This window comes from Oncorhynchus kisutch, linkage group LG21, assembly GCF_002021735.2.
Source record: "Oncorhynchus kisutch isolate 150728-3 linkage group LG21, Okis_V2, whole genome shotgun sequence".
In the NCBI taxonomy this organism is placed as follows: Eukaryota; Metazoa; Chordata; class Actinopteri; order Salmoniformes; family Salmonidae; genus Oncorhynchus; species Oncorhynchus kisutch.
The window spans coordinates 27,825,103-27,837,776 of NC_034194.2; the positions used below are offsets into that span (position 1 = coordinate 27,825,103).

Genomic DNA, 12,674 nt, shown 5'->3' on the forward strand with positions numbered 1-12,674 from the left:
CTACACTGACACACTCTCTCTACACTGACACACTCTCTCTACACTGACATACTCTCTACACTGACACACTCTCTACACTGACACTCTCTCTACACTGACACACTCTCTCTACACACACTCTCTCTACACCGACACTCTCTCTTAACTGACACACTCTCTACACTGACACACTCTCTACACTGACACACTCTCTACACCGACACACTCTCTCTACACTGACACTTTCTCTACACCGACACACTCTCTACACTGACACTCTCTCTACACTGACACTCTCTCTATACTGACACACTCTCTACAATGACACACTCTCTACACTGACACACGCTCTACACTGACTCTCTCTACACTGACTCTCTACACACACTCTCTCTACACCGACACACTCTCTACACTGACACTCTTTCTACACTGACACACTCTCTCTACACTGACACACTCTCTCTACACTGACACACTCTCTCTACACCGACACACTCTCTACACCGACACACTCTCTCTACACACACTCTCTCTACACACACTCACTCTCTCTACACTGACACAATCTCTATACACTGACACACTCTCTCTACACCAACACACTCTCTACACTGATACACTCTCTACACTGACACACTCTCTACACTGACACACTCTCTCTACACCGACACACTCTCTTCACTGACACTCTCTCTACACTGACACACTCTCTCTACACTGACACACTCTCTCTACACTGACATACGCTCTACACTGACACACTCTCTACACTGACACTCTCTCTACACTGACACACTCTCTCTACACACACTCTCTCTACACCGACACACTCTCTACACTGACACTCTCTCTACACTGACACTCTCTCTACACTGACACACTCTACACCGACACACTCTCTACACTGACACTCTCTCTACACTGACACACTCTCTCTACACTGACACTGGCTCTACACTGACACACTCTCTCTACACTGGCATACTCTCTTCACTGACACTCTCTCTACACTGACACATCCTCTCTACACTGACACACTCTCTACACTGACACACTCTCTACACCAACACACTCTCTACACTGACACTCTCTCTACACTGACACACTCTCTCTACACTGACACACTCTCTCTACACTGACACACTCTCTCTACACTGACACACCCTCTACACTGACACACTCTCTACACTGACACACTCTCTCGACACTGACATACTCTCTACACTGACACACTCTCTACACTGACACACTCTCTCTACACACACTCTCTCTACACTAACACACTCTCTACCCTGACACACTAACTCTACACTGACACTGGCTCTACACTGACACACTCTCTCTACACTGACACACTCTCTTCACTGACACTCTCTCTACACTGAGACACTCTCTACACTGACACACTCTCTACACCGACACACTCTCTACACTGACACTCTCTCTACACTGACACACTCTCTCTACACTGACACACTCTCTCTACACAGACACACTCTCTCTACACAGACACACTCTCTCTACACCGACACACTCTCTCTACACACACTCACTCTCTCTACACTGACACACTCTCTCTACACTGACACACTCTCTCTACACCAACACACTCTCTACACCGATACACTCTCTACACTGACACACTCTCTACACTGACACACTCTCTCTACACCGACACACTCTCTTCACTGACACTCTCTCTACACTGACACACTCTCTCTACACTGACACACTCTCTCTACACTGACATACTCTCTACACTGACACACTCTCTACACTGACACTCTCTCTACACTGACACACTCTCTCTACACACACTCTCTCTACACCGACACACTCTCTACACCGACACACTCTCTACACTGACACACTCTCTCTACACCGACACACTCTCTACACTGACACTCTCTCTACACTGACACACTCTCTCTACACCGACACACTCTCTTCACTGACACTCTCTCTACACTGACACACTCTCTACACTGACACACTCTCTCTACACTGACACACTCTCTACACCGACACACTCTCTACACTGACACACTCTCTCTATACTGACACACTCTCTCTACACCGACACACTCTCCACACCGACATACTCTCTACACCGACATACTCTCTACACCGACACTCTCTCTACACTGACACACTCTCTACACTGACACACTCTCTCTACACTGACACACTCTCTCTACACTGACACACTACACTGACACACTCTCTCTACAATGACACACTCTCTACACTGACACACTCTTTACACTGACACACTCTCTACACTGACACTCTCAACACACACTCTCTCTACACTGACACACTCGCTCTACACTGACACTCTCACTCTACACTGACACTCTCTCCACACTGACACACTACACTGACACACTCTCTACACTGACACACTCTACACTGACACACTCTCTCTACACTGACACACTCTCTCTACACTGACACACTCTCTCTACACTGACAGACTCTCTACGCTGACACACTCTCTCTACACTGACACACTCTCTACACACACTCGATACACACACTCTCTCTACACACACACACACTCTCTACACACACTCAAACACACACTCTGTACACACACGCACTCTCTACATACACTCTCTATACACACACTCTCTCTTCACACACTCTCTACACACACAATCTCTCTACACACACACTCTCTCTACACACACACACATTCGATACACACACTCTCTCTACACACACTCTCTACACACACACACTCTCTACACACACTCTCTACACACACACACACTATCTACACACACTCTCTCTCTCTACACACACATGCACTCGATACACACACTCTCTCTACACACACTCTCTACACACACTGGATGCACACACTCTCTACACACACACACTCTCTACACACTCTCTCCACACACACTCTCTCTACATACACTCGATACACACACTCTCTACACACACTCTCTACACACATTCTGTACACACACACACTCTCTACACACACTCTCTATACACACACTCTCTCTTCACACACTCTCTCTACACACACACACACACTCGATACACACACTCTCTCTACACACACTCGATGCACACACTCTCTACACATACACTCGATAGACAAACTCTCGCTACACACTCTCTCTACACACACACTCTCTACACACTCTCTCTACACACACACTCTCTCTACACAAGCACTCTCTCTAGACACACTCGATACACATACTCTCACTACACAAACTCTCTCTACACACACACTCTCTCTACACACACTCTCTCTACACACTCTCTCTACACAAACACACACTCTTTGCACAGACTCGATACACACACTCTACAAACACACTTTCTACACACTCCCTCCACACACACTCCCTCTACACACACTCTCTCCACACACACACACACTCTCTATAAACACACTCTCTCTACACACTCTCTACACACTCTCTCTACACACACACTCTTTTTTGCACACACATGATACACACAATCTCTACACACACTCTCTCTACAAACTCTCTTCACAATCTCTATACACGCTCTCCCTACACACACACACTCTCTACACACTCTCTACACACACACTCTTTTTGCACACACTCTCTACAAACATACTTTCTATACATTCTCTCCACACACACTCCCTCTACACACACACACTCTCTACACACACTCTCTCTACACACACTCTCTATAAACACACTCTACACACTCTCTCTACACACACTCTCTCTTTGCACACACTCTCTCTACATACACTCTCTCTACACCCTCTCTCTACACACAGTCGGAACACATACTCTCTCTACACAAACACTATCTACACCAACACTCTCTCTACACACGCACTCTCTTTACACACACTCTCTATAAACACTCTCTCTATAAACACTCTCTCTACACACACTCTCTATAAACATACTCTCTACACACACTCTCTACACACTCTCACTATAAACACACTCTCTACACACACTCTCTACAAACTCTCTTCACAATCTCTATACAGGCTCTCCCTATACACACACTCTCTCTACACACACTCTCTCTAAACACACACTCAATACACACTCTCTCAACAAACACACTCTCTACACACACACTATAAACACACTGTCTACACACACACTCTCACTTTACACACTCGCACACCACACACAATCTATATACACGCTCTTCCTACACTTCTACACACTCTCTATACTGACACACTCTTTCTATACATACACACTCTCTACACACACTCTCCCTACACACATACTCTTTCTACACACTCAATACACACGCTTTTGTACACACTCTCTCTACACACACTATAAACACTCTCTCTACACAAACTCTCTCTACACACACTCTCTACCTACACTCTACACACACACTCTCTCTACACACACTATACACACACTCTATGCACACACTCTCTCTATACACTCTCTACACACACTCTCTCCACACACTCTCTCTACACACACTATAAACACACTCTCTCCACACTCTATACACACACTATAAAAACACTCTATACACACTCTCTCTACACACACTATAAACACACTCTCTCCACACACTCTCTCCACACTCTATACACACACTATAAAAACACTCTATACACACTCTCTCTACACACACTATAAACACACTCTCTCCACACACTCTCTCCACACTCTATACACACACTATAAAAACACTCTATACACACTCTCTCTACACACACTATAAACACACTCTCTCCACACACTCTCTCCACACTCTATACACACACTATAAAAACACTCTATACACACTCTCTCTACACACACTATAAACACACTCTCCACACACTCTCTCTACACACTCTCTCTACACACACATACACTACAAACACACTCTCTCTACACACTCGCACATGACACGCTAGAAAATATTCTGCCTCTCTCTCTTTTGGGGATTGTAGGCTTTTGGGGATTGTATGCTTTTGGGGATTGTATGCTTTTGGGGATTGTATGCTTTTGGGGATTGTCGGCTTTTGGGGATTGTAGGCTTTTGGGGATTGTAGGCTTTTGGGGATTGTAGGCTTTTGGGGATAGTAGGCTTTTGGGGATTGTAGGCTTTTGGGGATTGTAGACTTTTGGGGATTGTAGGCTTTTGGGGATTGTAGACTTTTGGGGATTGTAGACTTTTGGGGATTGTAGGCTTTTGGGGATAGTAGACTTTTGTGCTTTTACTAAGTGCTCTATGTATTACAGTTTTTCCAAGATACTTTTAATGAAACTGGGGTCCATGATCTCCATCAGAACCTAATGAGCACAACAGCATTATTTTTTGCAAAACTGTAAGTCATTTCTCACTGCTTTCACACACAATGCAAATGCTAAGCACATTTTTGCAAAACAGTCATGACAAACACAATGTTCAACATTTGGACACATCTAATATAAATGACTCCCATTAATGTGAACCTCTTCTGCATGTGTGCAAACTGTCTTTGCGCAACTGTTCAATCACCAATCAGTCCTTATTCATGCATAAAAGAGGTAACCTCTGAGTTGCTGTTTGCAAGAATGGACCAAGTAAGAGATTGAGGGCAAGGACAAAGGAGAGGTAGCGGGGCCCATAGAGGAATATAGTTCAGCTCTCAGTTCAAATGGAAAAAGGTCAAATATGCCTTTTGTTTCTGGATATTCATGCTCTTGAGTGACATTCTTTCTGCATTGGTCAGCTTTGGTCAAATCACTTTAGCAAGAAAGAATACAGCCCATGCTGTGATAATATGTTGACTCACCTTTTATGGTACGTACTATAATTATAGTATCAACACATGGTCCAGACATACACTACATGACCAGAAGTATGTGGACACCTGCTAGTCGAACATCTCATTCTAAAATCACCTGCTAGTCGAACATCTCATTCTAAAATCACCTGCTAGTAGAACATCTCATTCTAAAATCACCTGCTAGTCGAACATCTCATTCTAAAATCACCTGCTAGTCGAACATCTCATTCTAAAATCACCTGCTAGTCGAACATCTCATTCTAAAATCACCTGCTAGTCGAACATCTCATTCTAAAATCACCTGCTAGTCGAACATCTCATTCTAAAATCACCTGCTAGTCGAACATCTCATTCTAAAATCACCTGCTAGTCGAACATCTCATTCTAAAATCACCTGCTAGTCGAACATCTCATTCTAAAATCACCTGCTAGTCGAACATCTCATTCTAAAATCATCTGCTAGTAGAACATCTCATTCTAAAATCATCTGCTAGTAGAACATCTCATTCTAAAATCATCTGCTAGTAGAACATCTCATTCATTAATACGGAGTTGGTCCCCCTTTGCTGCTATAACAGCCTCCACTCTTCTGGGAAGGCTTTCCACTAGATGTTGGAACATTGCTGCTATAACAGCCTCCACTCTTCTGGGAAGGCTTTACACTAGATGTTGGAACATTGCTGCCATAACAGCCATAATCTCTTCTGGGAAGGCTTTCCACTAGATGTTGGAACATTGCTGCAATAACAGCCTCCACTCTTCTGGGAAGACTTTCCACTAAATGTTGGAACATTGCTGCTATAACAGCCTCCACTCTTCTGGGAAGGCTTTCCACTAGATGTTGGAAAATTGCTGCTATAACAGCCTCATCTCTTCTGGGAATGCTTTCCACTAGATGTTGGAACATTGCTGCTATAACAGCCTCCACTCTTCTGGGAAGACTTTCCACTAGATGTTGGAACATTGCTGCTATAACAGCCTCCACTCTTCTGGGAAGGCTTTCCACTAGATGTTGGAACATTGCTGCTATAACAGCCTCATCTCTTCTGGGAAGGCTTTCCACTAGATGTAGGAACATTGCTGTGGGGAATTTCTTCCATTCAGCCACAAGATAATTAGTGAGGTTGGTCTCTGATGTTTAGTGATTAGGCCTGGCTCACAGTCAGCGTTCCAATTCATCCCAAAAAGTGTTCGATGGGGTTGAGGTCAGGGCTCTGTGCAGTTCTTCCACACCGATCTCGACAAACCATTTCTGTATGGACATCGCTTTGAGAATTGGGGGCATTGTCATGCTGAAACAGGAAAGGGCCTTCCCCAAACTGTTGCAACAAAGTTGGAAGCACAGAATTGTCTAGAATTTCATTATATACTGTAGTTAACATTTCCCTTCACTGGAACTAAGGGGCCTAACCCGAACAGTGAAAAACCGTCCCAGACCATTATTCATCCTCCACCAAACTTGACAGTTTATGCATTGGCGAAGGTAGCATTCTCCTGGCATCCACCAAAACCAGATGTGTTCATCTGACTGTCAGATGGTCTGTGAGCTTGTGTGGCCTACCACTTCCGTTGTTGCTCCTAGTTGTTTCTACTTCACAATAACTGCTTACAGTTGCCCGGGGCAGCTCTACCAGGGCAGACATTTTATGGACTGACTTGTTGGAAAGGTGATATCCTATGATGTTGCCATGTTGAAAGTCACTGTTTGTCTTTGGAGGCTGAATGACTGTATACTAGATTTGATACACCTGTGGCTGAAATAGCCAACTCCACTAATTTGAACGGGTGTTCACATGCTTTTGTATATATAGTGTATAAAAGACTGTTAACCAGGTTAGGGTATATTGATAGCTGTAGTTAGTATTTATTGGGCCTTTGTGTAACGATTGATAACTGTTGCATGTTTTGATGGAGGTAGTTGATTTTATGTCATTTATTTATTTGGAGAAGCAGTGGCCAAGAAAAGAACAAAGCCACAACAAACAATCAGAGAGAGAGAGAGAGAGAGAGAGAGAGAGAGAGAGAGAGAGAGAGAGAGAGAGAGAGAGAGAGAGAGAGAGAGGGAGAGAGGGAGAGAGAGAGAGAGAGGGGGGGAGAGAGAGAGAGAAATATTTAAAGAGTGATGGAAAGATATGGAGAGAGGAGATAGGGGGAAAAGGGCAAGGGAGAAGAGAGGGTTATTATAACGTGGCAGGCTGGCAGCTAAGTCAGCTCAACAGAGATTAGCCAGATGCTCTTCTCCAAAACTCAAGCCTTTTGTATTTTCTTCACTCAGACCTTTTCTTTCCTCTGGTGGGAAGCACATCCTCTCACAGCAAGTGTGAGTGTGGCTCCAAATCGATTTCACAAACTCTGCTCTGTAGGAGTGTCTAAAACATCTGCTGTCTGTGGATCATTGCAGTCTCTGTCTGCCTCTTAAAGGTGCTATCTCCATTTTACACTTCACTGGGCTAATATGATGATGAGAACCCAGTGAAGCAGTAAACTGTAACCTGCATCTGTCCCCCCCAACCTGCCCAGGGGGAACTTCCTGTCTGAAAGTTCAAAATGCTGGATAATCTTTCAGTCTGCTAAATGATTTTGCTTAAAATTTGTCTCACATATTGTTAGCATATTTTCCACTTATCTGTCAAATTGAATAGCCCTTCTAATGACTAGAGTGATTGTTAGGAGGTGTGCTCAAGGGAAGTTAGGTCTCTTCAGATGGATACGCCTCTGTCCATCCTGATGTTCATCATTCCAGTTAGTCAGCAGTACAACCATATAGATCCTTAAAAAATATTAGTATTAGTATTCTAATTCCTAATACTATGGGTGTGTTCGTAAATTCACTCTGGAGTGCCAGAATGCCCTCAGAGTGCTCTCTGGGTGTTCATCAATTCAGAGCTCAGATTGTCCGTTCATAAATTCAGAGCATTTCGCACCCCTTGCGTTCAGAGCCACGCAGAGGGTTGACAGAGGGTTGATCCAAGCGTTCTGGCCTCAACGGCAGTCAAGCACCTGAGCTAACTAGCTAACGTTGGCAAGCTTGCTAGCTACTTCCAGACACAAATGAGAGAACACCTCACTCTGATCATTTTACTCACCCTAGCAGAGCTGGTTAGGCTGTTTTCCTGTTATCCTAGTGACTGTAAATGTGCTGCTGGTAACAATTTAATAACGTTTTTTTGGCCAACGTTTACTGACACGGATCATATTCAAAGGGTGTTGATTGTTCGTAAAATCATCAGTTATTCTTCAATCTGGCACACTCCGACGAGAGTGCTCTGAAATCGGAGTAGATATCCACAGTAAATTTAAGAACTGTGTGTTGACCTATTCTCCTATCCCCTCGTAACAAAAGAACCTGAGCAACACCTGTTCTGCTTTAAGCTCAGCGGCAGTGAGAGGGGTGTTTGGAAGCTTAAGCTCTAACGCATAGAATCTGGGTTTCACAGCGCGCTACAAGACCAGTGGACACGATAATAAGTGGATGCTAGTGACACCTAGATGCAGCAGCAGGGGCAAAATTGACAGAAACTTTGTGAGAAAGTCAACCACCTCCTCCTCCCCCCTCTCTCTGTGATATTGTCAGAGTTGAAAGCCGGGCCATCATGGAGCTGCTACCGGTGCCAAGTTGGATCCCCGCTTTGGCACCGTAGCATCCCTTTAGAGATCAAAACCTTTTTTTCTTCATATTTTCGGTTGGTTGTGATTGATTTGAATCATGATCGAATATTTGTCATCTTATTTTTATTATAGAGCAAAGCTACTTCTGTGTGTGCCTATGAGGTAAGAACATATTCCATGACTGCTGTGCTCACGAGACAACATCACATTTTCCTTCCAGACCAGAAACGATGAAAGACAGTTTCAAGGTCCAAATTCATCATTATTGTTCACTTCGTCTGGTATGTTTTTCCCCATCTGCAAACTGTTACGCATTTTTGTTTTCAGAATAAGTGCCCAAAATAACATATTTTCCCTAATCTTTTACATAATTTGTTTATGAAACACAAACCAGAAGATTTGTTAAGATTATTATCTCTCTCTCTCTCACACACACACACACACACACACACACACACACACACACACACACACACACACACACACACACACGCGCACACACACACACACACACACACACACACACACACACACACACACACACACACACACACACACACACACACACACACACACACACACCAGAAGCATAGCGTGTGTTTTCATCAAAGTAATCCAAAAGAAAGAACATCACAATTGAATTCACTTTCTCCCGCAATGCAATGTGGTCATTATAATTGATGTACCATGTGGGAGCAGCTTATTAATAAGAAGCTATTGGTGTCTTGACATAGTCTATGATATAAAACAAATCAACAAAAATAATTGGGAACTGGATATACTATAATGAGGGGGTAATCAAATAACCAATTGATTATTGATTGGGCTATAGTCCAACTCCACCAATCCCAGCCATAAAATCTATCAATAAAGTGCCACTTCACTAAGTGAGAAATTTTTTTAACCATGCATGCATCTGTTCTGACCCCAAAAATAAAATGGGTGATGTTACCTTGAATCGATGCACAGAAGGTAACGAAAAGCAGTAAGAGAGTCCGTGCTGCGGTGGATGCCATAGTGAGGATAGTGCGCTAGTCCTATGGTGCAGCGCAACAGAGGGAGAGAGGAGGGAGAGAAAAGTAGTATATGGAGAGAGAAGGCTGCCATGGGCTGGGAAAGGGGGACAAACAGACTGTTGGCGTTCTGTTCCCGCATAGCCTGTCTCCCTCTTCCGGGGAAAAGCGGGACTGGCCGAGAGTTGCACCGGGATGGAGGGATGGGATCCACAGTCAATTGCGCACGCAGATTCGAAGATGAATCACAGCAGGTGGGACCATAGAGAATGATCGAGGACTCTAGCAGCCTAAAGGGATGGCAGGTATCCTAGTGGTTAGAGTGTTGGACTAGCAAGATCGAATCCCCGAGCTGACAAGGTAAAAAGCTGTTGTTCTACCCATGAACAAGGCAGTTAACCCACTGTTCCTAGGCTGTCATTGAAAATAAGATGTTTTAGCATAGGCAGCGCCACTGAGGGGTTCCACAATGCTTCTGCCATTTAAAAGTATGTCGTCACAGACGCTATAATGGCACAGATGTATAAAGATGAGTCCTCGTATCCCGTGTTTGCATGATTCCAAGGGTGGAGTCTTTGGGGAAGTTAGGGCTGAATTATTTTTCTAAGCTGTATCCTAAAATTTGTCAGAAAAAGAAAAACGTCACACTCTTAAAAGTATGTTGTTTTTTGTTATATCCAAATTCTCACAGTCAACCGGGGTTTTTTTGGAGAGAAAAAAAGCTGTGCATGTGACAGGGTTGACTGAGAATTTGGATATAACAAAAAACAACATACTTTTAAGAGTGTGACGTTTTTCTTTTTCTGACAAATTTTAGGATACAGTGGTGGAAAAAGTATCCAATTGTCATACTTGTAAAAGTAAAGATACCTTAATAGAAAATTGATCAAGTAAAAGTGAAAGTCACTCAGTAAAATCCTAATTGAGTAAAAGTCTCAAATAATTTGGTTTTAAATATTCGTAAGTGTCAAAAGTAAACGTAATTGCTCAAATATAGTTTGGGTGTCAGGGAACATGTATGGAATAAAAAGTACAAAACTTTTAATTAAAAGTGAAAGTTGTTAAAAATATATATAGTAAAGTAAAGTACAGATACCCAAAAAACGACTTAAGTACTACTCTCAATTATTTTTCTTAAGTACTTTACACCACTACAGGGTGGGAACCAGGAGACCCTTCTTACTGGGGAATATGTAGAATGTAGAAATTGGTCATGGCTAGAAACTTTTGTAAAATTAAGGTCAGATTTGACTTTGCATAGCAGGTTAGGAATTAATTAATTTGACAAAAGCTGGATCCCTTCTAGCCATGAGCATATAAATTGCACACCCTTAAAACTGTTGAGATCAGAGCCTTGTCCTGAAGGTTTGTGCCTTCCCTAGGAAAACCACAGCCTTAAAGATAGATTCCTCTATTGCTACATCCATTTTTTGACCGATAAATTAATGTTATGCTATATAGCCATTGATTCTTGAAGAATATGACTTATAAATGCCTCATGAGATTAGTTCAGCTGTCACACTCCATTAGAGACCAAAATATAAGCTTGTTTTACTCCAATGTTTGTAAATCATGTAAATATAAACACTGTATAGCCTCAAAACATGGTTCAAACTCAAATTTGTATCTAATAGATGGTCAGTCCTTGTATCCATAACTCTGTCTACGAATTTGAGAGTGGTACAATTGTACTTGGCCCCTCCCTCAGCTTTTTAAAAATTATATCTAAACAGAGGTGTGATGACGCTTTGTTAATGTTTCAATTAAGGATTCTAGCTTTAAGTTTAACAAGGACCTACGCTTTGGTAAAAGGAAATCACCTGAGGGATATACTACAAAGCAGGATCAATGAGTTAGCCAGCTGTAATGCTTCAATGTTCAGAAATAACTTAATGTTCAGGAATATATGCTTAGAATGGGTATGTATTGAATAACTTGTTTCAACAAATAACCAATATTCAAGTCTAGGTTCATTAATACACCAGTAACTCTTTTTATTTCTGAGTGTTTATCAAAGTTAGCTGGTTTACTCATTGATCCTGCTTTGTAGTACACCACTCTGGTGTTTTTACAAAGGTTCACTGTGTCCTGTGAGGGCAGAGATGAGAATGCTTTGCCCTCCGAAACAGTGCAAACGTAATAAATAAAGCTCTTCAGAAAAGTCTAGGCTGGCCTATCTGGTAACATCTGCCGTTTGACTTGTGGGCCGGGAACGGCTGTACTCAGGTTCTCTCTTCTCAGTTGATTTTGTTTTATTGTTCCCTTGGAGAAGGACAAGCATTCCTCCCGGTGACTGTGATACGCACATACAAAACTGT

The 12,674-nt window shown here is 42.9% G+C and overlaps 1 protein-coding gene across 1 annotated transcript in view; it reads right to left on the reverse strand.

Annotated features, from left to right (window-relative positions):
* Positions 1 to 10,421, reverse strand: part of fndc1 (fibronectin type III domain containing 1) — a 145,716-nt gene extending 135,295 nt beyond the window's left edge. Inside the window, exon 1 of the mRNA XM_031800162.1 lies at positions 10,296 to 10,421. Coding sequence (XP_031656022.1) covers positions 10,296 to 10,359 — 64 coding nt within the window. The 5' untranslated portion in view covers positions 10,360 to 10,421. The remainder of the gene's footprint in view (positions 1 to 10,295) is intronic.
* Between the last annotated feature and the right edge of the window lie 2,253 nt (positions 10,422 to 12,674).